The sequence below is a fragment of the Panicum hallii genome, chromosome 1 (genome assembly GCF_002211085.1).
Source record: "Panicum hallii strain FIL2 chromosome 1, PHallii_v3.1, whole genome shotgun sequence".
NCBI lineage: Eukaryota > Viridiplantae > Streptophyta > Magnoliopsida > Poales > Poaceae > Panicum > Panicum hallii.
In genome coordinates, this window is record NC_038042.1 from 13873712 (window position 1) to 13900477 (window position 26766).

General features: G+C 51.0%; 1 protein-coding gene across 1 annotated transcript; it reads right to left on the reverse strand.

Annotated features, from left to right (window-relative positions):
* Positions 1-15325: 15325 nt before the first annotated feature.
* LOC112892881 lies at positions 15326-16994 on the reverse strand. Its single transcript, XM_025960004.1, has one exon. The coding sequence runs from the start codon at positions 16847-16849 to the stop codon at positions 15680-15682; it is 1170 nt and encodes a 389-aa protein (XP_025815789.1). The 5' UTR covers positions 16850-16994; the 3' UTR covers positions 15326-15679.
* Positions 16995-26766: the final 9772 nt, after the last annotated feature.

Consider the following 26766-nt stretch of genomic DNA (forward strand, 5'->3'; position numbering starts at 1 on the left):
AGACCTGACCGGCCACCACGGGATCCATCAAGGGGTCATTCGACCTATCTCCGAGGTTTGACCGGGGCATAAGTCACACAGAGCTTATCCCTTCTCCTTGATCACCCGTTGCTCCCAGCTCTCCTGATGGCTATCAGGCTAACTAGTGGGGTTTATGCTAAGCCGTTGCCCATACAACGGTCAAGTGGTTCGCACGACAGAAAGCTAGGTGAGATGTCACACCAACTCGGTCCTTAGGGGTGACAAGATGGATATCTCCCTTCCTCGCTCAACCACACAGGTACGAGCATACCAACGGCAATTCACACAGAAATGCCATCCATCTCGTCTAACTCACTTTTCAAAACTACATTTCATCCCTTCCCACACACACGCATTTTCTTTATAAATCAGGCGGTCAAAGTATGGTTATTTCAAACAAGGGTGGCTATCCTACCAGGTTTCCAGCACGCAAAACAATGCAATTTTATAAAACAGGCCACTGGGTTGTGTTTATAAAAACTAGGACAAAACATGCATCAAAGGGCGGAATTGAACTTGCCATCGTCAAACCCTTGCGAGAAGTCCTGATCGAAGCGCTGTCCTTCGGGTTCGGGGTCGCAGTACTGGTCCTCAGTTGCTTGGTCGCGGTCGGGAACCTCGTCGTTCACTCCGTGTCCTACGACGCAAACAAACAGGCACACAATCAAGCGAAAGAACTAAAAGTTTTTATCGTTGGGCTTGAATCGGAAATAATTTAGTTACGGAGTTAGGGGCGATATCTTTGGGTGGTTTCTTAATGGCACGGCTAAAACTATACTAGAAAGGGCGTGGTAAAGTTTCGGGTCAATCGGAGGTCGTTTCGCACATAAAATGATGCGCTAAAGGTGGTTTCAGGGTTTAAACGGCGTCCAGGGACTTGTTCGTAATTATCTAAAGAGGGCCGGGGCTTATTTGCGAACCCTAGGATTAATCGGGGCATGCTAAAGGGTGTCGGGCATAGTTGGGTTCTTATGTAACGGAGGGATTCAATTTGAATTAATGGAATGGGCAGGGTTCCTTTTGCGAAAGGGAGCTATTAGAGGGGGGGTCCTTATTTAGAAATGAGAGCAAGGTGGGGGGGGGTTATTGGGCATTTTGCCCTGTTCTTCCTCCTCTTGCCGGTTGAAACAAAGGAGGGGGAGGGACAGGGCGCCGGCGGCGGCGGCCTCGCCGGCCGGCCGGGGCCAAGGGCCGCCCGGGGCAAGGGAGAGGAGGGAGAGGGGCGCACGGGGAGCCCTCTCCCGGGCTCACCTTGGGCTGAGGCGGGCGAGGGGGCGTGCCCACGGGGCAAGGGCGGCGGCGCTAGGCGGCTCGGTGGAGGCGGCGCCGGGCTGGGGGAGGCGAGGGGCCGGGTGGTGGAGTGGGTCGTGGGGTGGGTGAGCCGCGCGGGAAGCCCATTTATAGGGGAAGGAGGCGGCGGGGCGGAGGGGATTGAGATGGGGCGGCCGGCGGACGGTGCGGGCGCCATTAATGGCGCTCCGGCCGCACGCAGCCGTCGCGACGCGGCATGGCGGCGGGGCGCAGGCGCCGAGGGCACGTGGGGGGGAATGCTGTGCGGGCACAGGCGCGCGCGCGGCGGGCGGCGCGGCACGCGCGGGACCGAGCGCGCGCGTGCGCGCACGGCGCGGCGGGCGGCGCGGCCACGCGATGCACGCGCTGGAAGCGCGCGCGAGCGAGGGCGGCCGAGCGCAGGGCGACGGGGTGCGAGGGAGGCAGGGGCGCGCGTACGGAGGCCGAGCAGGGGGGGCGGCGTCCGGGCACGCGGCAGAGGAAAAAGGGGGAAAGAGAGAAGGAAGGAGAGGGAAAAGAAGGGAGGAAAAGAAGAAAAAGGGAGGGAAAGAGGAAAGAAAAAGAGAGAAAAGAAAAGAAATGGAGAAGGGGAAAGAAAAAGGAGAGAAGGAGAGAGGGGAGGGAGAGGCGCGTCGGCGCCGGCCGTGCCGGCCGGTCGGCCATGCGCGCGCGAGATTCGCGCGTCGCACGAGGAGCGCCGGCGCTAATCGCGGGCAGTGGTCGCGCGTGAGCGGTGCAGGATGGGGCGGCGGTCGAGCCTGCCGTCGGTCGAAACGGGCTAGGGTTAGGGTTTCGGTGACGGATGACTTTTAAACGGAGCACTCTAGCGCGTGATTATTTTGGGTGAATTTTTCAGGGCGTTACAAACCTACCCCACTTAAATGAATCTCGTCCTCGAGATTCGGCCGGCTTCTGAACAGATGGGGAAATTCCTTCTTTAGAGCCTCCTCGCGTTCCCAGGTTGCTTCCTCTACTCCATGTCTGCTCCATTGAACTCTGCATATCCGTACTTCGGAGTTCCTTGTCCTCCTAGTGACAGTGTCCAGAATTTTGACCGGTACTTCCTGGTACCGCAGATCCGGTTGCAGATCTATTGTTTCTACCGGCACGTGTTCTCCCTCGGGTACCCTTAAACACCTCCTTAATTGCGAGACACGAAATATCGGGTGTATATCTGACATTTCTTCTGGTAACTCGAGTCGGTATGCCACTGCTCCGATTCTCTTCAGGACCCGATACGGTCCAATGTATCGAGGGGCTAATTTTCCTTGTACTTGAAATCTTCGTGTCCCTCGAATGGGCGAGACTTTGAGATAAACAAACTCTCCCGGATTGAGACTTATTTCCCGCCTCTTCTTGTCTGCATAGCTCTTTTGTCGGGACTGTGCTGCTTTCAATTTCTCGCGGATCTCCGCTACTTTTTCTTCTGCTTCTTTTATGAGTGTGGGTCCTACTAAGGCACGTTCTCCAACTTCTGACCACATCAGGGGAGTTTTGCACTTTCTTCCGTAGAGAGCTTCGAATGGCGACATGCCCAGGCTGGCTTGGTAGCTATTGTTGTACGAGAATTCTGCATAAGGCAGACTCTGCTCCCAATCATTTCCATAGGTCAAGACACATGCTCTCAGCATATCTTCCATGATCTGATTCACCCTTTCGGTTTGACCATCCGTCTGTGGGTGGTACGCGGAGCTAAAATCTAACTTAGTGCCCATGGCTTTATGCAGGCTTTTCCAAAACCTTGATGTAAATTGGGTCCCTCTATCCGAGACAATTCTGCTAGGCACTCCATGTAACTTCACTATGTTTTTCACGTAAAGTTTTGCCAGCTTTTCTCCACCATAAGTGGTTCTTACGGGTATGAAATGCGCCGATTTAGTGAGTCGATCCACAATTACCCATATGGAATCGTGTCCCTTCTGTGTTCTGGGTAGACCCACTACAAAGTCCATCCCTATTTCATCCCATTTCCAGACCGGGATAGGCAAAGGTTGCAATAATCCTGCTGGCTTTTGATGTTCGGCCTTGATCCTTTGGCAGGTATCACAATGTGCCACAAATCGTGCAATATCCGCCTTCATTCCATTCCACCAATATTTTTGCTTAATGTCCATATACATTTTGGTGGATCCTGGGTGGATGGAGTAGGCCGAGTTGTGGGCTTCGTCCATGATTATCTGCCGGAAGTCTCCATCCTGGGGTACACAAATTCTATTCTCATACCATAACGTTCCTTTTTCATCTACTCTGAAGCCTGGTGCTTTGTTTTCTCCAGTTTGCTTGCAGATCTTTACTAGCTCTTGATCCGAGCTTTGAGCCTCTCTAATTCTATCCTCTAGTGTTGATTGGACGCTCAGCACCTGGTTGGAGCCTCGAGGAACAATGTGCACATTTATTCGTGCCATTTCCTCGCGCAGATTGTCATCCTTGGGTCCATAGGATTTCCGGCTTAAGGCGTCGGCTACCACGTTTGCCTTTCCGGGGTGGTAATGGATCTCTAAATTGTAGTCCTTAACCAACTCCAACCATCTCCTCTGCCTCAGGTTCAAATCCGGTTGGGTGAAGATATATTTCAAACTCTTATGGTCGGTGTAAATCTCGCACTTATTTCCAATCAAATAATGTCTCCAAATTTTAAGGGCATGCACTACGGCTGCAAGTTCCAAATCATGGGTCGGATAGTCCTGCTCATGGGTCCGGAGTTGGCGGGAAGCATATGCAATGACTTTCCCGTCTTGCATCAACACACACCCTAATCCTTGCCGGGATGCGTCACAATAAATGACAAAGTCCCGATGAATGTCCGGCAGGGTCAGTACTGGGGCGGTTGTCAACCTTTGCTTCAGTTCTTGAAAACTTCTTTCACAATTTTCCGTCCAGGCGAACTTCTTCTCTTTCTTAAGAAGTTCCGTCATGGGTCGGGCTATCTTGGAAAATCCCTCGATAAATCTCCGATAGTATCCGGCTAATCCAAGAAAACTTCTGATTTCACTAACATTAGTCGGTCGCTGCCAGTTGGAAACTGCTTCGACCTTCTCTGGGTCCACTGCTACACCTTCCGTGGTTAGGATGTGACCAAGGAAAGCTACTCTCTCCAGCCAGAATTCGCACTTGCTGAACTTGGCATATAGCCTATGTGTCCTTAGCTTTTCCAATACTACCCGCAGATGTTGCTCATGTTCCTGAATACTCTTGGAGTAGATAAGTATGTCGTCGATAAAGACTACAACAAACTTATCCAGTTCGTCCATAAATACCTTGTTCATGAGGTTCATAAAATAGGCAGGGGCATTGGTTAGTCCGAAGGACATTACGGTGAACTCAAATTGCCCGTAGCGAGTGACAAAAGCTGTCTTAGGGATGTCACTTTCCCTAATCTTGAGTTGAAAATATCCTAACCTTAAATCGATCTTGGAAAAGTACTTGGCTCCATTTAGCTGATCGAACAGGTCATCAATCCTGGGGAGGGGGTACTTATTCTTAATGGTAACTTCATTCAGTGCCCGGTAATCCACACACATCCTCATGCTCCCGTCTTTCTTTTTGACAAACAGAACCGGGGCTCCCCATGGCGACGAGCTTGGTCTGATAAAGCCAATCCGTTGTAGTTCTTCTAGTTGCTTCTTTAATTCCGTCAATTCCGAGGCCGCCATCCTATAGGGTCTCTTGGCTATAGGGGAGGTTCCGGGGTTAAGGTCGATGACGAATTCTATATCCCTGTCTGGTGGCATGCCGGGAAGTTCCTCGGGAAAAACATCTGGGTATTCGTTCACTACCGGGACTCCTTCTAAGGGCTGGGCTTCCATGCTAAACACCATTGGGTCAAATTTACTATCCCGGGTATGGCAGATCACTTGTACTCCTTCAGGGTTTGTTAGGTGTACCACTTTGTCAGTGCAGCCTATGAGACCATTGTGTCGGCTTAACCAGTCCATTCCAAGGATTACGTCTATTCCCCCAGACTTAAGTACTACCAAATCTGCTAGAAATTCTACCCCACTTAAATTGATTCCTACCCGTAGACAGCCTAATTGACAATTGATGTCGCCCCCAGGCGTCCGGGTTAATAGGGGTGTAGCTAGTAGTACTGTAGGTATTTTGTGTTTTTCCACAAAACTTGAGGATATAAATGAGTGCGATGCCCCAGAATCAAATAGTACTGTTGCCAGGGCTGAGTTGACTAGGTACTCACCGAGCACTACGCCCTGAGCTTCTTGAGCCTCCTGCGCATCGATGTGATTGACGCGGGCTCGTCCAAACGACTGCTGGGGCTGCTTCGTCTGCTGACTGTTGTCATTGTTGCGGACGGGCACACGGTTGGCACCAGTCAGGGCTGGTCTGGGTCCATTCACTGTGTTGGAGAAGGCTGACGTGGCCGGTTTATTCTTGGCATAAGGGCAGTTGGCAATGTAATGCCCTATCTCGCGGCAGTTGAAACAGGCCCTAACATTGTTGTTGTCAGGGGCGGCCTGGCTTGCATTGCTCTGCGGGGCCCTCGTGGTATTCTGACTCCTAGGCGGGGCCTGCGATCCTGTCACTTGGGACTGAGTCCTATACTGCATTGGGGCCTGAGATCTTGGTGCAGTGTAGTTGGTGTTCCTCGGCTTTTGGAAGCGGTCCTGTTGGCGGGCCTTACTTTCCAGGAATTTGCGTTTATTATCCTTTCTCTCTTCAGCTTTGGCCCTTTCTGTGAGGATAGCCTTGTTCATCAGGGTGTTGAAGTCCGGATAGATCTGAGGGGTGAGCAAGGTCCGGAGTTCTAGGCTCAATCCTTTCTTAAACATATCCTGCTTCTTGTCGTCGTCATTCACTTCCTCCGGTGCATAACGGGCCAACTCAATGAACCGGTGGGTGTACTCTTCCACCGTCATGCTTCCTTGTTGCAGCGCGCGGAATTCGTCCGCCTTGCGCTTCATGGTGGCCGAAGGGATATGGTAGCGGCGGAACTCCCTTACGAATTCTCCCCAGGTGATGGTAGAGGCATCTTCGGCTGCGGCACAATAGTTTTCCCACCAGGATAATGCTGTTCCGGTGAGCTGGTGGGCTGCCAGAAGGACTTTATCCCGGTCCTGGCATTCGAATGGTTCGAGCTTCCTCTGAATTACTCGCAACCAGTCGTCAGCATCCAACGGGTTGCTGGATCCGGCGAAGGTAGGTGGCTTGGTCCTTAGAAAGGCCGTCAGCTTGTCGTTCATATTCTGCCCTCGTGGCTGCCGGTTAATGAGGGCATTCGCCAGAGTCTCCAGTATGAGGGTCTGGTTATGGATGATCTGCGCCAGGTCTCCGAGGGGTGGGGGTGGTGGTAGTTGTTCTCCTTCTTGACTTCCCCCTCGGTTCTGGCTTACTTCTTGCTCTCCCTGGGGAAGATCTTGTTCAACGGGTTGTGCTCCGACACTAGTGGCTACGGGGTTCCGGCCACGGGAGGGCCTCGCGACGTTCCGGGGGGTCACCTGTTGATTAGGTAAACTAGGGTTACGATTATGTGATGTTTAAGTTGTTTAATTCGTATATATATAAGGCAGAATCTACCTTCTGCCAGTACCCGTATAAACAAGCAGCACACAACAAGCTAGCACACAATCACAAACAACAAACACAACCCTTTTTATTATTGCAAAGGGGGTACAACTCGGGGGTACAACTAGGTCTCGTGCTACTCGGCCAGGGTCTCATCTTAAGGGTACGGCGTAAACAGAAAGGCTGGGAAGGGGCACCACTGGGATGGCGTCGGTCACTCTACTTGCGTGGTGTGTCTTCTTCCGGGGCGGACAGGGTGAGAGGTTCTCGCTCGCCGTCTTCTGGGTTCCCATCGGTCAGGGGCTGCATTGCAGCATCCCCTTCGTCGGCTGCAGCAGAACTTTCAGGATTCTCGGGTGGAGCTCGTGTGCTCCCAAAGAGTGATCCCCACCCTATGACGGGTGTCCCGAGTAAAACATGGTCTTCCCCTATCGCCGGGACTGGTGTTCCACTTTGGGTCCAATCTTGCATACGCCGGTCTCGGGCCTGCCTGAGGCTCTCTTGGGCGACAGCTTCGCTACTGACCGCGGCTGCGGCTCTCGCCTCGGCATGGGCAGCTCGGATCTGCTGTATCCTCACCGCGAGCTCAGCTTGCTCGGCTCGATGGGTCTGCTCCCTTAGGAGGTTGGCTTGCTCGTCAAAAAGTTGGTCCAGGGCGGCTAGGTAGGTCGCTACTTGGTACAGGGGGCCTTCCTCATGGCGACGTCGCTCCAGGTTTCTCATGCGTGCTTCCCAGACTGGGGTTCTGATGGCCGGCGGGAAGAACTTTGCTGGCGTGGGGGCGAGGTGTTCTTCAAAAATCCGGCACAAATAACGGAGTGCTTTTCGGATGGCCAAGGGGTAGGTGTCTTGGTGTCTAAACCCTGTGGCGGTCGCTCGCCAAGACTGGATGTCGGTGTAGCGGTTGCTCCTGGCGATGACCAGGATCACCCTGCAGCGGAGGGTACCATGGTGCTCGTACTCTCGGCTGTAGTATCTTGGGCGTTCCGTAACGCCAAGGTCCTCCAGGGTGTTGATTAAGAGGCTGGGGAATCCAGGTGCAGCTTGGCAATCGCCCTGGGTCCATCCTTCCTCAGCCATCTGAAACAGAAACAGGGTAAACAACCTGGTACGGGTGCAAAAGGGAGTAGATGATATTTATTATTACAACAAGGGTGGTACAGTTTTTATGGATACGTGGTCATTCGGGTAGGGTTTTTGCTAGGGGTGCTAATCCTATCATGGGGATTCTTCCTCGGTCCTGATAGAGCGCTTCTTTACTGGAAGGAACTGATCCATCTCGTTTTCGGTCTGAGTACCCTTGTCCCAATGGGTCTCCATGGGTTCTTCTTCCTCTTCCTCGATCCATCCACCTATTCCGTTGCGGTTCTCATATTCTTGCATCTGGGCTTGGAGGGCGGCTAAGGAATACTCGGCGCTTGCAGCTCTTGTCCGTTGTTCCTCCACCTCCTGGGTTAACTTTTCAACCCCATGGATTAGCTGCTTCAGTTGTGCCGCCTGTTCGCGGTAGAGTGCATCCAAGCCAGTGAGGTAGATGGACAGGTGGGAGACCGTGTCCTCCAGGTCTTCTTCTTCTCGTCCAAGTCCCCTCATTCGGGCAATCCAAGTGCGCCCTCTCCCCTCAGCGGGTGGGAAAAGTCCCATAGGAGTCCGCTGAAGGTGGCGCCTGTAGAGAACACGCAGCCGTCGTAGGGCTTTACGGGCGGCCTTTCGATAGGTGTCGGGGAAGCGGAAACCAGTGGTGGAGATGAACCAAGGGTCCACATCCGGGTAGCGGGTGCTCCTCTCCACAAAAATCATCATGTCGCACCGAAGGGTGCCTCCGGCGATGTACTCACGGTAGGCATACTCCGGTGGCTCCATGATCCCAACACGTTCCAGGCTGAGCAATAGTAACTTGGGGAGGCCGGGCTCTGCGTGGCAGATTCCGCTAACCCATCCATTGCCAGCCATCTGGAACAAGGCAAAGACCAGTGGTGAGTGTTTGTGCAGAAAGTTTCTAAACCAGGACAAGTTCTAGGGTTTGAAAAGGGGTCTCGCTCCTAGGGTCACGTCCTACGGCCAGCCTACGGCTCTGATACCACCTGAAGCGTCCCCCCATCAGGGAAGACTTAAAAGTGTTACTTTATCAGTCCCAGGAGGCTGATAACACTTTTATTACATCAGATGGAACATCACCGTACAACTCTACGCGGTAATGGGCAGTGAAGCGCCACTATCGCGAGGATTACAACCAGAACCCACACAACTACACTAGCTACGAACAAAGGATCATCAGAGTCTTGCGCCATGCGGAATCCAACGGTGGCCTCAACCACAGGCAAGACTGGGTGCAGGACGAAACCCTACTCGTTGTCTTCGGGGACGTAGTCTGGGTCTTCCACTGTAAAGGTAAGAATGGGGTGAGTACAAACGTACTCAGCAAGTCCAATCACACCCACGGAAGGGGGTATAATAGAATTTAATGCACAGGATAATCCAAGGATAAGGTTACGGTTCATTTGCGGAAAACACAGTTATATGCAGGGGTTCGTTTTTAAAAGCACTTTTCAAGACAGGTTTTCTTATACCAAGGAGCACACAGTGTTGATCCACACAGGATCCAGGTTTTAGACTGCTACCGGACTCCCCGTCCGCCGTAGCACACGGCACAACTGCCGGACACTTTCCAAACAACTCACACCAGCCCAATCATTCCCAAGAGAAACACTAGTTATGTGACCACACCATAACTTGCCCAATACCGTGGGCACGGCTATTCGAATAGATTTTAACTCTGCAGAGGTGTGCAACTTTACCCACAGGTGGGGTACCACAGCACGAACACCTTAGTGCCGGTGCAGATCCCAACAAAGCCATTACCCACCTTAGCTAGACCTGACCGGCCACCACGGGATCCATCAAGGGGTCATTCGACCTATCTCCGAGGTTTGACCGGGGCATAAGTCACACAGAGCTTATCCCTTCTCCTTGATCACCCGTTGCTCCCAGCTCTCCTGATGGCTATCAGGCTAACTAGTGGGGTTTATGCTAAGCCGTTGCCCATACAACGGTCAAGTGGTTCGCACGACAGAAAGCTAGGTGAGATGTCACACCAACTCGGTCCTTAGGGGTGACAAGATGGATATCTCCCTTCCTCGCTCAACCACACAGGTACGAGCATACCAACGGCAATTCACACAGAAATGCCATCCATCTCGTCTAACTCACTTTTCAAAACCACATTTCATCCCTTCCCACACACACGCATTTTCTTTATAAATCAGGCGGTCAAAGTATGGTTATTTCAAACAAGGGTGGCTATCCTACCAGGTTTCCAGCACGCAAAACAATGCAATTTTATAAAACAGGCCACTGGGTTGTGTTTATAAAAACTAGGACAAAACATGCATCAAAGGGCGGAATTGAACTTGCCATCGTCAAACCCTTGCGAGAAGTCCTGATCGAAGCGCTGTCCTTCGGGTTCGGGGTCGCAGTACTGGTCCTCAGTTGCTTGGTCGCGGTCGGGAACCTCGTCGTTCACTCCGTGTCCTACGACGCAAACAAACAGGCACACAATCAAGCGAAAGAACTAAAAGTTTTTATCGTTGGGCTTGAATCGGAAATAATTTAGTTACGGAGTTAGGGGCGATATCTTTGGGTGGTTTCTTAATGGCACGGCTAAAACTATACTAGAAAGGGCGTGGTAAAGTTTCGGGTCAATCGGAGGTCGTTTCGCACATAAAATGACGCGCTAAAGGTGGTTTCAGGGTTTAAACGGGGTCCAGGGACTTGTTCGTAATTATCTAAAGAGGGCCGGGGCTTATTTGCGAACCCTAGGATTAATCGGGGCATGCTAAAGGGTGTCGGGCATAGTTGGGTTCTTATGTAACGGAGGGATTCAATTTGAATTAATGGAATGGGCAGGGTTCCTTTTGCGAAAGGGAGCTATTAGAGGGGGGGGTCCTTATTTAGAAATGAGAGCAAGGTGGGGGGGTTATTGGGCATTTTGCCCTGTTCTTCCTCCTCTTGCCGGTTGAAACAGAGGAGGGGGAGGGACAGGGCGCCGGCGGCGGCGGCCTCGCCGGCCGGCCGGGGCCAAGGGCCGCCCGGGGCAAGGGAGAGGAGCGAGAGGGGCGCACGGGGAGCCCCCTCCCGGGCTCACCTTGGGCTGAGGCGGGCGAGGGGGGCGTGCCCACGGGGCAAGGGCGGCGGCGCTAGGCGGCTCGGTGGAGGCGGCGCCGGGCTGGGGGAGGCGAGGGGCCGGGTGGTGGAGTGGGTCGTGGGGTGGGTGAGCCGCGCGGGAAGCCCATTTATAGGGGAAGGAGGCGGCGGGGCGGAGGGGATTGAGATGGGGCGGCCGGCGGGCGGTGCGGGCGCCATTAATGGCGCTCCGGCCGCACGCGGCCGTCGCGACGCGGCATGGCGGCGGGGCGCAGGCGCCGAGGGCACGTGGGGGGGAATGCTGTGCGGGCACAGGCGCGCGCGCGGCGGGCGGCGCGGGGTGCTAGCGGCGAGCGGCGCGGCACGCGCGGGACCGAGCGCGCGCGTGCGCGCACGGCGCGGCGGGCGGCGCGGCCACGCGATGCACGCGCTGGAAGCGCGCGCGAGCGAGGGCGGCCGAGCGCAGGGCGACGGGGTGCGAGGGAGGCAGGGGCGCGCGTACGGAGGCCGAGCAGGGGGGGCGGCGTCCGGGCACGCGGCAGAGGAAAAAGGGGGAAAAGAGAGAAGGAAGGAGAGGGAAAAGAAGGGAGGAAAAGAAGAAAAAGGGAGGGAAAGAGGAAAGAAAAAGAGAGAAAAGAAAAGAAATGGAGAAGGGGAAAGAAAAAGGAGAGAAGGAGAGAGGGGAGGGAGAGGCGCGTCGCACGAGGAGCGCCGGCGCTAATCGCGGGCAGTGGTCGCGCGTGAGCGGTGCAGGATGGGGCGGCGGTCGAGCCTGCCGTCGGTCGAAACGGGCTAGGGTTAGGGTTTCGGTGACGGATGACTTTTAAACGGAGCACTCTAGCGCGTGATTATTTTGGGTGAATTTTTCAGGGCGTTACACTTCCGCACAAGTAGCACCGGGGAGGAAAACGCCGAAGAGCTCCTGCGGATGATGCCATGTTCCAGCATGGCGGCGCACTGGCGTTTCAGCTCATCCTTGTGCGCGGCGGGGTAGCGGTAGGGGCGGACCGCTACTGGAGCTGCACCCGGGATCAGCGTGATGGCGTAGTCGCAGGCACGCGGTGGCGGCATGCCTTGCGGCTCAGCGAAGACGGCGGCGAACGTGTCGAGGAGGGCCGGAAGGAGGTCGTCGCCGGTGCAAGCCCGAAGCTCCAGACTGGAGGGCCGAGCGTGGCCGCGCCAGCACACCCTGTGATCGCCGCGCCAGAAGGACATGGTACGCGCGCCGAAGTCCCACAAGATGGGTCCCAGAGACGCCAGCCACTGCGTGCCCAGGACCACATCGTAGCCGGCAAGAGCCAGGGAGAAGAAATCCCCCGAAAAGGATTCCCCGCCGATGGAGAACGCCATGCCGCGGTACGCGCCCGGGCACGGTACTTGGTCCCCGTTGGCCACCGTAACCTGCAGCTTACCCTCGGGTCGGAGTTGGAGGGAGGTGCGGGCGGCCGCCTCCGCAGCGACGAAGTTGTGGGTGGAGCCTGAGTCGAGGAGGGCGAGGAGGGAGGCGCCGCCAAGATGAATGCGCACTTGCATTGTCTCGCTGGTGCGGATGCCGGTGATCGCGTGCACGGAGATCCGCGGCTCGTCGGCGGCCTGCTCGGCATCCTCGGCGTCCCCGTCATCGTGGTTGAGCGCCAAGTCGATGAGGAATATCCTTTGGCAGACTCTGTTGCGGCCCCGCCCGAACTTCTCATTGCAATTGAAGCAGAGACCTAGGTGGCGGCGCTCCTCCATCTCCGCCTGGGACAGACGCCGGACCTGGCGGCCTTCCGCAGTCGCCCCGGGCTGTGGAGTAGGTGCCGGCGGAGCGGCCGCAGGCAGGGGAGGCCGCGGCGGGGGCGCCGGAAGGAGGGCCCTCTGGCCCTGGTGGCGGGGCGGCGGCGTGGAGGTCCCTGCGCACAGCTCACGAAGCTCCAGCTTGCGGGCGAGGCTCATGGCGACGGCGAGGGACTGCGGGTTGAGGATCTCGACGTCCAGGCTGAGGGGCGGCTGCAGACCGGCGGTGAAGAGCTGCACCTTCTGGACCTCAGTCAGGGCGCCGGCGCGGGGAAGCAGGGCCTCAAATCGGTCCTGGTACTCGACGACGGAGCCCGTGCGGCGGCACGCCACCAACTCACCGAGCGGATTGGAGCGCAGCGGCGGTCCAAAGCGCGTATGGAGCAGCTCCGTGAAGCGCCACCACTGTGGCGTGCCCTCGTCGCGTTGGATCTGCATAAACCACAGCTGGGCACCCGCCTCCAGATTGTAAGATGCCATCCATACCTTCTCCTCCTCCGCGATGTGCTGTTGGTGGAAGTAGGACTCGCATCTGTTGATGAACGCGAGGGGATCGGACTTGCCATCGAATTTGGGAAAATCCAGCTTCTGGAAACGTGGAGGCCGGTCGTGGTGGTGCTCGCCGGTGTGCGACCCGCGGTGTCCTGACGAGGCAGAATCGGCGGAGCGCTGCTCAAATTCGTCGAGCCTGATTGCAGGGCCTCGACAGAGGCGGTCAGCTTGGTGACCAGGGCCGCGAGGTCAGAGGGCGACAAGTCAGCCATCAATGAAGGTGGCAAGGTGGATGCAGCAGAGGACAAGCGAGCTGATGGTGGAGGGGATGAGGAACGCCTGGATCGTGATACCAAGTTGTCAAGGGCGTCAATGCCCAAGACGGCAGGACCTTGGCTCCTTAACTCGTAGCCTCGGCTGGTAGAGGTGGCGGGGATTTTGCCCGTCTGCCCAATGGTGAAATTAGGGAAGGGAGAAGGAAGATAGGAGATGAGTAATTCTTTGTTTTTTTCTTTTTCAAGCTCCCGATTACATCTATTATATAGGCATATAGCCTGATCTCTATCTCTAAGAAAACAAATCCCTGATTCTAGTCTTTCCATATAACTAACCAAATCTTTTATCCTATACTTTCCTAACTTCCTGGAGGACCTTGCGCCTGTGTGCGGGACCGGCGCTGATAATGCCGTCCCCACATAACACAAGACCTTTTGCCTCGCGCGTAGCTTCTTTACCACCTCACCTACACAGCATATGTAACTCAAGATTAGATATTTTCCTTTTAAATTAACCCGTGAAGGACCCTTTAGTCCAGGTTGGTGTTACCAACGGGACTGAAGATAGAGGACTTTTGATCCCGGTTATTAATACCAACCGGGATTAAAATTCACTCCCGATTATTAACACTAACTGGGACTAAAGGGTAACTTTAAGTCCCGGTTGATGTTAATAACCGGGACCAAAAGTCCTCTAATGTCCATAAACTTTAGACCCGAGACTAATGGGAGCATTAGTCCTCTACCGAGACAAATGCGAAAGATGGATGTGTGTTTTTTACTAGTGTAATCAGTAGGTACATATAATCCAACTTTAATTTCAAGCTGATGATGTTCCATACCTTACAAAAACTAACACAGCTCTGAATATTTTACCAACAGCTGTTATTTCCGGAGACATAATGTTCGCTTATTCTGATATTGTTAATAAAATAGCTTTGAAAACAATACCTGTTCTGTCAAATCCTTCAGAGCCTGGTCCATCCACTCCCTGCTAAAGAATAGACTCCAGCTACGTAGGGGCAGAATTTTCTTAATCCTGCTGAGGATAACAAAGAAGATATACAAATATAATACAAAACATAAACCAACCGAAGCAGATGTATTGAGCAGAGCATGAACAGGTTGAATGCAAATGTGACCATTGGAACTAATGGAGCACCGAAAAGAGCAGAATAATGGTTAGTCCATACCATATAACTTGATGATTACAAAAATTTTAAACAGAATTTTTTTCTCAAGCAATGCATCACATTTTTGTCAACAGATAGTTTACAAACTCAACATTTAAACTGAACATGTTGACCACTTCATTTCTATCAGATCATTGCAGCCACTTAATTGTATATGGCAAATTGTGGAAACAATTGCATTTTCTTCCACAAAGTTAAGATGATAGTATCCATGTGGATCAAAACTGTGACTGCTGACGCTGCTTCATTTGAGCAGAACTGGACTGCACTACAATATGAAAACTAGGCCAGCTAAACATGCCTTGCACGGTTGCACTTCAGAGGATGGTCAGCTCATAGTATTCATAGTGAAGTTGGGGAAAACTAACCATCTAGCAAAAATGACCAACATGTTACTAAGTTCAAATAAGATATTTGTTTCTGGTAATATTTGAAGTTAGAAACATGTTGGTTGATTAAAATCTAGTACGCATAATCTCATTAATTTCTATTACAGTCTGGAGTTTAGGCTGTGCCTGCTGTCGATATATTTATTTGCAACTAATACAAACAGCAAACAGAACTGCGCAAATGCACTTATTAGTTCCGGAGCAGAGACGAATTCTCTACAGATAATAATATTCTAATTCAACAGGTTAATCACAGGCATTTTACACCAAGTAGAGAGACATGACCCTGTGATTACCCACTCAGATCTTTTCAATTTCCTCTGCATCTATTACCCACCTCAGTGCAGAACAGAAGTTCAACATTACAAAAGTTATGCCAGTAAAGGAATTATTAAGCTTTAGTCTTACTAAGGCAAACAATAAGAGATCCGAGCACTCTACAAAAGTCAGAGTCAGGTTACAAGATTCTGAATCTCAACAGATATATCACAAGCTTACTCAGATATTTTCAAGTCAAAGACAGGGAGGGAAATACATACAAAAAGTGCTCAGTGGTCATACACTCTCATACCAAGGTAAGAGATCATCCATCAAGATTGTCGTCATCCCTCAATGCTGGGAAGACCGGAGGCCAAACCATCATGAAGGGGTTGATATCTAAGAAGCGCCCATCACGTACCTTCAATTCATCGTACACTTTCTCGCTCCTGCTCTCCAGATGCATATGCATGAGAACCGCACTTGACCTCAGCCACAGGAACACAAACTCGAGATTGTCATCAACTGCCAGCACCATAACATCCTCACGACGACTGCACGCCTCACGCACAGGAACTTTGTCGTACACCACCGCCCAGTCATCGGCATCGCTGCTGGTCATCGGAAGCTGCCAGATGCTGAGCAGATACCCTTCAGCGTGGATGAGGAACAGCACAGAACCCTCCTCGCCACATGAGAGCGTGAAGTTGTCTGTGCTTACTCTGTCCGGCAGCTGGAGAAGACAACTCTCCGCGGCGGCCATATCCAGCCGGAGAATGTGCCCACACTTGGTCAAGCTGTAGACCTTGCCTTCAACCGGTGGAAGTGTGTACGCAATTGGAGGCAATGGCTCCGGGAGATCTATCACCGCAGTGCGACGGACGACCCAGGCGCCAGATCCTGAAGTGAGCAGATCCACTTGGGGTTTTGCTTTCGTGCCAAGCGGCAGCATCAAGACCGCGACGGCGCCGTCGTCGTCGCAGCCGGCGGCTTTCTCGGGGAGGAAGAACCATATCAGACTCCACTTCGGCGCCGGCGGGAGGACGGCCTTCCCACGCGCAGGGCGCAGCGGGCTGAGCACCGCGTGTCGGCAGGCCGTGGGGTCGAAGTCCGTGACGAGGAGGCGCCCGTTCTGGCAGTCGCTGATGAAGAAGTGGCCCTCGGCGGCGCCCGCGCGGCGGATCGCGGTGGCGAGCTCCGGGGCCCGCGAGACGGGCACGAACCGCGGGGCCCACGCGCCCAGTTCCCTGAGGTAGAAGCCGAGGAGCGCGGGCGGGTGGAGGCGGCGGAAGCGGCGGAGGAAAGCGGGGTGGGAGGCGTGCCGGAGCCAGCGCCTGGAGACGAGGGCGACGCGGACGAGGGTGGTGGCGAAGCCGAGGCGGAGCAGGATCTCGCGGAGGAGGTCGTCGTCGTCGAACACTACTGAGACCGCGGCCGCCGATGCTGCCGGCGGCGGCGGCGCGGTGAGCTCCGCGCCCTCCCTCTCGGCTTCCATTGCGGCCAGGTTTGAGCGAATCGCTTCCGGAATTCGGTGAGCGGCAGAGAACAATTCTCGAGTCGAAGGAAGAAGACGCGATGGAAATAAGGGGCGAGGAGGCCATTTTGTTTTGCAGTGTTCCGTGCTGAAGTGATGCAGTGCACGTGTTTAGCTTTCCACCGCGAAGTTCGTTTTTCCTCTTTTTCAATTAGGATGTGTCTCCACATCGGTCGATTGAAATTTAACTAACTGTCAACCACCTGTCCAAGGCATTGAGTCATCCTCCAACAGTTCTGCCTGTTTGCCCAACCGTACTACTAAACGGGTTAAGGTCTTCCCTCGTCATCCCCCTGGTGCGACCGTCGTCCCTCCCCTGTCGCCCCTTTCGTCCAGCCTCGGGCGTCCGTTTCAAAATCCACCGCATCAACAACGTCCAGCGATTGAATAGTCCTTCCATACAGTGCCTAAACCCTGGATTATTTTCATTTAGCCCGCCGCAGGCCGGGCTCCATTAAATTCAAGGTATTCAACTGAACACTCTTTCTGTTAAAAAAAATCATTCTAGGATAAATTAATAAGAAGGTAAAATAACCATATTTATCTCTATTTAGGCACTAATTGATTCTTTCAAGTAAGCACTTTCTAAATAGGGTAAATAGGGTAAGATGACTTTTTTTAAAAAAAAATTTGAATCATAGAATGATTTGTTTTAGGGACGGAGGGAGTACCTATTATTTTTAGCCAAAAATTATATGTAGTATATCCTATATATATAATTAAAAAAATAAAAATAATAAAACAAAACATGCTCCTAAAATTCCAATCTCTCTTTTGGCCCAAAAACCTCAGCAGCCTATTTCCCATCCCCCCCCCCCCCCCCCGCCGGCCCACACAGGCACACACGGCCCAGAATCCACCATCCACACCTGCCGGCGCCCCCCTCCAGCTCTCATGGCCTCTAGTCTCCCGATTCCCCCGAGCCGCGCCGTCTTCCGTACCCATCGCGCCCTTGCCGTCGCCCCGCCGTCCACCGCGGCCTTGCGCCCTGCCCAGCCGGCCGGCCATCTCTCCCCCAGGCCCCAGCGCATGGCCCACACGTGTAGGCGCAGCTCGCGCAGGCCGCAGGGGCTAGGCGCGGAGGCGCCCAGGCTCTAGCCGCCGGCCACGCGCCGGCGCAACCAGCTACCCAGTGCCCACTATCAGCGTTGCTGCTTACGCGGGGGTAGCTTGGAGTTGCTGTTGCACCTTAACTAGAGCAGAACATTCGGTACACTTTGCACATCCTATCGTGATCCTAAGAGCATCTCCAGCAATACTCCAATAAATATATCCTAATAAGATAGTATTACAATGTTCCAATACCACTTTCATAGATTATTGGGAGAACTTTCATAGATTGTAGAGAGATGCTTTTTACATTTCACCAATAATCTCAATACAACTAATATTTTAGGAGAGGCAAAATTCTCCTCAAATCTCCCTCTATTTAAGAGGAATTGGGGTAAAATATCGGAACAACCCAATAATTGTTGGGGAAAGAGAGAAATTTTGGAAAACTGTTGGAATATATCTTCTCCCCAATATTATCAGTTTATCGGAAAACAGAGACAACCGGAGATGCTCTAATATTAGATATAAAAAGTATCTATAACGTTCTGTCTAGGTATAGGTTATATATTTATATTTATATGTTATGACCAGAATTTGTAGCCACCAAACAATTTGGCTACACTGATCCAAATAAGGAGAATAGTGAATCAAATTGTTTAACAAAAGCATGTATCAGGCTAGTTTTTTAAGGTCATCGAACTTCGATCAGTAGACGATCAAATCAAACACATAAAAGGCTAATTGCAACTGGTACAAGCAAAATGGATGCGACCTTCAGCAGATGACCGAACCCATGAAAATGATAGCCACAATTGCTATGGACAAACTGGATAAGACTCCCCTTCTGGCTATGCATCCCCGCTTGGGCTGTAAAGCGAAAAAATACATAGAAATCTTGTCGCTTGGTGCTATATAATTAGGACATGCAAAAAATTTGTTACTCAGATCTCGTCCTAAATATTAGAATATATGTGCAAACCAATAAGTAATGACGGTGTAAAAAATTACCTAGTTTTAGTATAGGCATCTACCAATAAGTAATGACGGTGTAAAAAATTACCTAGTTTTAGTATAGGCATCTGCACTGTTATCACTGTCATCATCTCCGGCACCACGGCACCACCTTTGTCAGCTAATCGCTTCCTCGCAGTTTTTTTCGCTAGAAGATGGACGAGACCTAAAAATGCATATATAAGTTTAAGTTTTATTTTAATACACAATCGATAAAAACTAAAAAAGTTTTGGATGTTAGTGAATCTAACTTTTCCTCATAATATCTTTTTATCTTATTTGTAGAATCATCAGATGCATTTGCCTTGATAGCAACAATAGTGCCTTATGCCAAAACATGCCAAAAAGAAGTAATTAAGGTCACTACAACTTAGCTACTCGGGTGGCTATCATATACTACTGCACCATACCTAAATTAGCTCCAGATGTCTGTTTTCTCCAAGTTGACTAAATACATCTAAGCGCAGGTCTAATCACATATATTTTACTTGTATGTATAAGAAAAAAGTTCATTGGTAATTTAAAATTTATTGTACAATGTTCAAATGATGTGTTCGTCTATAAAATTTATTGTACAATGTTCTTCGTCTTTTCTTTCATTAATGCGTTATCTAACCTGCTGGATTGGGGCATAAGTATGTACAATTTCCTATTAAGAATAGCAAACGCTACATTTATTATAAATATCTATTTAACACGAATGTGCAGTAGCTAATGCGCACGGCAACGGGCGCACGTGTCATCCGCGTCCGAGCAGCAGAAGGCCCGAGCGAGGGGCCCAGCCGCCGCATCATGAGCCCCGTGAAGCGTCAACATGCTCCGATTTCGCGAACAGAATGCAGTTCAGCTCGTAAACTTTTTGCGGTGGAACCTGCCGATCTAATTTAAATCGTAAATTTGATACGGATGCTTATATTAAATTATTTTAAAATTTAACTGGCGCTATTCTTTCAGCAGCTATTCTTTCAGCAGTAGATAACGTACTCGTCAACATGGTAATGTCTATGGTTATTTTATCAATTTCGAGAATCTACTGATTCAATTTTTCAGAGTCGCCTATAGAGGTACGACGGAGTACCTATATTTATAGGATAAAGTATACGTGCGCATATACGTGCACTATATTTTTTTGAAAAACATGCACCGATTCAGCACTGCAGACCGTCTCGGTGAGTGGGACAGCACTGTACCCCTAGTCCACTGCGTCTAGTGTCACGCGGTTCATGCATGTACAAAGTTTGCAGGTTTTTTTTTATTTAAGGGGAGCGTGCAGTTCCTATTGCCTGTTGGTTGCAGAAGGCTTGCAGCGCTGGGAGCTGCGGAGCTTTCGCCGAGCGCCACGCGTCCCGTGAAACAAGGAGAGAGCTCCAAACGGCACTATTTTTTAAGAAACCCGATGCGCGGACCGACAAGATGGGAATTGATTTGTTATTCAGCTGTCTGAACATGTTGGCGAGCATGCTATCTACGCACAGGCATCAAGCAACATATATTGAAGGGCAGAGTGCAGTGAGCATGTAATCCTAGGCCACGTTTAGATTGTAAATTTGTATAACATTTGGAACTTTTTGCTACTGTAGCGTTTTCGTTTGTATTTGACAAATTTTATCTAATCATGGTCTAACTAGGCTTAAAAGATTCGTCTCGTAATGTACAATTAAACTGTGCAATTAGTTATTTTTTTACATACATTTACTGCTCCATGCATGTGTCCTAAAATTGATGTGATGGAGAGAGAGTGTAAAAATTATAACATTTGGAAGCGATCTAAACGGGGCCCTAATCCTGCATTAATCTCACCTTTTGGCACAGTTTTTTGAAGAACTTCGCATGAAGCTATACCAAACGGCTATTTTCTCAGCAGCTTCACGAAGCATGTGGTGAAGCTATTTTTAGCTTACACTAGGGAGGAGAAACTGGAAGTCGTAGCTTTGCTCAGCTTCTCCCGGAGACCCACGTCTTGCTAAATGATTTTAAAAATAATTTCATCTTCAGGAGAAGCTAGTTCAGGAGCTGTTTTAGGAGAAACTGAAGCTATATCAAACAAGACCTTAGTTAATCAAGATAAAAATTGTCAGTTTATAGCATGTCAGAGTATTAACAATGAGTAATTGGGGGAGCAAGGGAAGATTTGAATATTTACTACTATAACACTATAGTTATTGATTACAGGCGTAATTGGGGGAGCAAGGAATGTAAGCATTTGAGTATTTATAAGCATCCTTATTAATACCATTTGTTATTTTAGAATTTTATCCTCTGTTTATTTCATATGTTCCCACTTTGATATTGATCACTTAAGTACATCTATTATCTATATGTTGAACAATTTCAAGTTATGAACAATTTTTATGTTGTCGGTACTTAATTATATGCTACTAATATGTACTTTGAGCTGTTAAAAAAATTTACACCATTAGAAATTTTAAATATCCACCTCGCAAATCCTGGGCCCGCCATTGCGTCGTCGCCGTATCGCACCGTCTCCCGTCACGCCGCCGCCGCTCCGTCACCCCGTCACCGCCGTCACGCCGCCCTGCTGTTGCCTCGTCACGCTGTCGCTCCGCCCCCGGCGTCCTACACTGTGATGTCGTTGTCGTAGTGCGGCCACCATCCGCACCGTCGAGATGTCGCGCGGCCGCCCCGTCATGCCGCCGCTCCATCCCCGGCATCCTACGCGCGCTGTCGCGCCACCGCTCTGTTTGGGGCTTCCTACGGTGACCGTCGCCAGTTTCTAGCCCACCATCACTGTCAGTGTTTTACTAGGAAGCCTACGTAGGGATATCCTAAGATTGTATACTTGTAGGCAGGGTGTCACCGAGATCAGGAACTTAAAGGTATAACAATATAAGGTTTAGACAGGTTCGGACCGCGATATGCGTAATACTCTACATGATGTATGGTGGGTTGTATTGCTTTGGATTGGTTATTATTTAGAGAGGGTCTCTATCTGCCCTTATATACTCTAGGAGGACAGGTTTACATGGAATTGTGGACCGATACTAGCTTAGGAGTCCTACCCGAATACTACTCGGGTAGTTTCCTTCTGTACCGACTAGTCTTACTTGTATCCAAGTACTTTACAACAGATATAAGTTATTGGACATACCCCATCCCTTATCCTGTTCTGTGTCATGTGCGCAGTCCCGTGCCCCCGGGTCTGACAAGCCCCCGAGCTCTTCGTAGCTGAGTACTATAGGCTTCTGAGTACTTCTGAAGCCGTCTTCGGCTTCTTCTGAAACTCCATCTTGAAGGCGTCGTCTGAGTACTTCCTTGGCTACCTTGAGGCAGTGAGATGCTAATGCTTCGAGTAGTTTCAAGTCTTCTTTTACATGGAGTGAGATGAAAATTGCAGTAGTCCCCAAGCTTAAGGTTGAATCGAAGAATCAGGCTGAGAGGTCAAATTAGTCTTGAATCTTTTTTTTTTCATATCTTCCAAATATTTTAAAATAAGCTATCGATGATACGTGCCCAGCAGCCCCCGAGCCTTGAATCCAGATCCCAAATATTTGGAAAAAGGATCCAAATGAACATGGCATGCCTTGCAGCCTATTTTTATAAACTTAAATTGATGGTTGAGATAGGAAAAATTTGTTTGAAATTCAAAAAAATCCCTTTTTAGGGATAATATCCCTAAAAAAAATATTTAATCAAATAACATCCCCAAAACTATCCTAAATTACCGCTCAAAATAAATCTTATCTCGAGAAAAACTCTTCGGCCTCTGCACAGTAAACCTAGGCCCACTGCTGATTATTTAAGCGCGCGGTGACTTAGGGTTAACTTACGCTTTTCACGATGTGAACCCTTCATCTCCCTCGTCTTCTGGCCGCCGCCATTTCGTAGATCTAGATCTAGAACTACATCTCCTCTGCTTCCTCCTTGCTCCCATATTGCCCTCGCCGTAGTCTCCCTTCTCATTCTTGGCGGATCTCCGCCTCCTCACTCCTCAGCCCAGAGCGCATGCGAGTGAAGCGACTCATGACATCAAGGATGGGAAACAAGAAAACCGCTACCAAGGGAGACAAGCACAAGAAGGAAGAAGAAGCCAAGACCTCAAATAGTGACTGGACATATAGTAAGTGCTCCAGAAACAAATTTTTGCATCTTGTTTCCGAGGGTCTTCTTCAAGAGAAAAATGTTGTGTAGTGGCGACTGTCTTTCCGTCAACCTTTTCCACAAGAGAATGTTGATGAAATCGTTCTGTTTCAACATTTTTTCGAAAGAGGATTGGCCCTCCCCGCCTCTGACTTCTTTCGTGGCCTTCTCTATTTTTATGGTCTTCAACTCAATCATCTCAACCCAAATTCTATAGCTCATGTAGCTATTTTTGTTCATCTTTGTGAGGCCTTTCTAGGCATCGAGCCCCACTTTGCTCTCTTCCGCTATCTTTTCCGAGTGAAGCCTCAGCCAAGTCTTGAGAACCAGAATGTAGTCGGAGGGGTCAAGTTTCAGCTGAAGCAGAAAATGGACGAGAAATATATTAAGTATAAGTTCCCAACTAGTCACTTAGGTTGGAAAGATTTGTGGTTCTATATCAGAAATCACAAGCCGTCGTTGATAGAAAGGACTGGTGGAGTGCCCAAGCCGCAACCAGAGTGGAATCAAAACCCTCCAGCAAGCGAGATGGAACAAGTCAATGAGTTGCTCGAGTTGATCCAGACGCTAAAGTTGATGGGAGTCACTGGTGCATCTATGATGTACTCATTCTTCGAGCCTGCATTCTTCAACCGGAAGGACATGGTCGTATAAGAGTACGCACCATAGGGGGTGATAAAAGCAGTCTTGATCTGGTCTTCTTCCTCGAGGGCAATCTGATGGTAGCCCGAGTAGCAATCAAGGAAACAGAGTAGTACACAATCAGCGATGCAATCAATGACTTGGTCGATCCATGGTAGCCCAAAGGGATCCTTCGGGCAGTGCTTGTTGAGATTGGTATAGTCAACACATATCCTCCATTTATTATTATTATTTTTTTACAAGGATGGGATTAGCTAACCACTCTGGGTGGAACACCTCTTTGATGAATCCAGCTACGAGTAGTTTAGCTATCTCTTTTTTGATCACCTTCCTCTTGTCCTGGGCGAATCTATGGAGTCGCTGTTTCTTAGGGGTGGCCTTAGTATTTATATTCAAACTATGCTCATTCAGCTCCTTGGGCACACTTGGCATATCCACTGGTTTCCATGCGAATATATCTCGGTTGGCCCTAAGGAAACTGATGAGCGCGCTTTCCTATTTGTCACCGAGCCGTGTGCCGATCAGGGCTGTCTTGGACGAGTCGCCATCCTACAGCTGGATTGCCTTGAGTACGACGTCCCCGGTGGTCCGCACCTTGGACTGGTTCGCCTTCTTTGTCGGGATCTCCAGCCCTGACTGGGAGAGCTACTGCACGGCCGTGAGTACTTCTGATGAAGAATCTGGCACGTGCGTGGTCGATGCGTACTCGATGGCCTCCAGGTCGCAGTCGTACGACTTCTTCAAGTCATCATGAAAGGTGAGCACTCCACTCTTTCCTGGCATCTTGAGAAGCAAGTAGACGTAATGAGGAACGACCATAAACTTGGCTAATACGGGCCTTCCAAGGATGGCGTGGTATGAATATTCGAAGTCTGCCACCTCGAACTTGTTGTACTCGGTCCTGTAGTTCACCCTCGTGCCAAAGGTGACTAGCAGGGTCACAGGCCCAATTGGTGTGGCCGAGTTCCTTGGTACAATTCCGTAGAAGGGAGCCTTGCTTAAGGTGAGCATATCTGTGATGTTCAGCCCTATCTTTTTCAAAGTTCTCACGAAGAGAAGGTTGAGGCCTCTTTCTCCATCGATGAGTACTTTGGTGAGCCTGATGCTAGCCACCACTGGATCCAGTAAGAGCAGGATTTTTTCCAGATCTGGAGCGGAGTCATTGTCGTGAACAGGATTCTTCCCACCCTTGGGAAGTAGGCTGGCAGAAAGAAATAGCTTTTCTCTCATCGCCATTTATGGTTATGGCCTGGTCTGGGGATTGACCCTATGGCTATGGCTATTGCGCTTATCAATTCCAAAATGAAAAGCTAGTCCACTGATCATCTCTTAAAAAGAGATGGGGACCTCCCACCATTGGAGTGGTCGTGGTACCACCAGCTCGATAGACAAGATCTCGTAGAGCGTGAGCTTTTGAGCTTGTTTGGAAGCGAAGCCGGATTCACCGCCAAAGATTACGTTGACAGTCTTCGATGCATCCTGGAATTGGGCGCCTCCCGACTTGTCCTCTGGTTCATCATCCTCCTTGCCCTTGCCCTTCTTCTTGGCGTTCTTGTCAAGAGGTGGGGCGTGGAAGGTCCTTCGGAGGTTGTAGCACTCGATCGCCGAGTGCTAGGTGCCTAGGTGCCATGGACACTACTTCTGCAAGAGTTTCTCAAATTGCTCCTACGTCATCCCTGACTTCTTGCCACGTGGAGGACGCTCAATAGCCGCGATGACGTCGTCTGGCTTGCGCTTTCGGGAGGATCTTGAGCAGTTCCGCTGGCTTCTGTCATTGCGGTGGTCATTCCCCTGCTTGTTGTTGTAGTTGTTGCTGCGCTTCAAGAAGCGATCGTGCTCTTGCTCCTTCTGGTCTGCCCAAGCTTGCATCATGTCATGAAGCCCCGTGACGTTCTTGGGTCAGTTGCAGCCAAAGTCTCTAAAGAGAGTTTGGTCGGTGATGCCATTGTGAAAGCAGTTGATAACATCTTGCTCGGAGATGTTGGCGATGGTGGCGCGTGTGTCAAAGAAGCAGCGAGTGTAGAATCGCAGGAGCTCGTTACGTTTCTGTTTGCATTGAGACAGATCGTGACGAGTACCTGCTCGACTGATCACCCCTTGGAAGTTGTTGGTGAAGATAGCCTTCAGATCGTCCCAAGAATCGATGGAGTCTTTCCTGAGGCTCTCTAGCCATGTGAGTGGAGCGGTCTATAGGGCCATCAGGAAGTAGATGACTTTGGTGGTGTTGAAACCGCCCGTGACTTCTATGGCCGTAGAGTAGCACCTAAGACACTGCCGAGGAGCTTGCTTGCTGTCGTACTTAGTGATGCCGATCGGTTTGAAGCCCTTCGAGTACTGGTACAAGCTGAATCGGTGCATGAATGCCGGGAACCAATCACTATCGTCTGGTATGCGGTAGCCATTGTCTGTAGTTCGCTCTTCTTGCTGGGCTTCAATGATGGAGCAAGCATCACGCCCCTCATTGATCTTCTCGCGGAGATCGTCCATCGGCAGGTTCTCCAGTGGTCGTCGACGGTTGTAGCTGCCAACAGGATGTTGTGTTGGTCGAGATGGTGGTGCCTGGTTGCCCCTTGGAAGTGGCCGTGGCCTCCCGCCTGCGGAGCGACTACACTGCGCAGTATCGTTGTTGCCTTTGTTGCCTCTAAGGCGCTATCGAGGGTGTCCCTTGGGAGTCTGGCTGGCCTGTGGGTGACTGTGACTTTCGCCCACTTTTTCTTGGTTGGCCGGTTGTGATGGAGCTGGGTTCTGACGATCGAGCTACAACCACGCCTTCTGAGCTACTCGCAGAGCTTGTTGTGCAGCTGGGTCTTGGCTGGAAGCTAGTATGGCTGTGACACCCGCGATGTTGGCGATTGGGGTCTGGAAACCCCGTTCATCTGGTGCCGCGAACTCGGCATCGAGGTTGCGCCACATGTGGTGCTGGCACTCCGCGGTGTTTCTTCTGTGTGTGGCACACTTCTAGTTCCTCAATCTGTGGGCATCGCGCTCGGCATCGTTCGCATCGCCAGCATCGGCTGTGCCCTCGTCCCCGGAGATTTGCTCGGGTAGCTCGTTGGGGTCCTCGTTGCCTTCAC

Coding starts and splice junctions, on each gene's coding strand:
- LOC112892881 (XM_025960004.1), bottom strand. CDS start 16,849: ATGGAAGCCGAGAGGGAGGGCGCGGAGCTCACCGCGCCGCCGCCGCCG.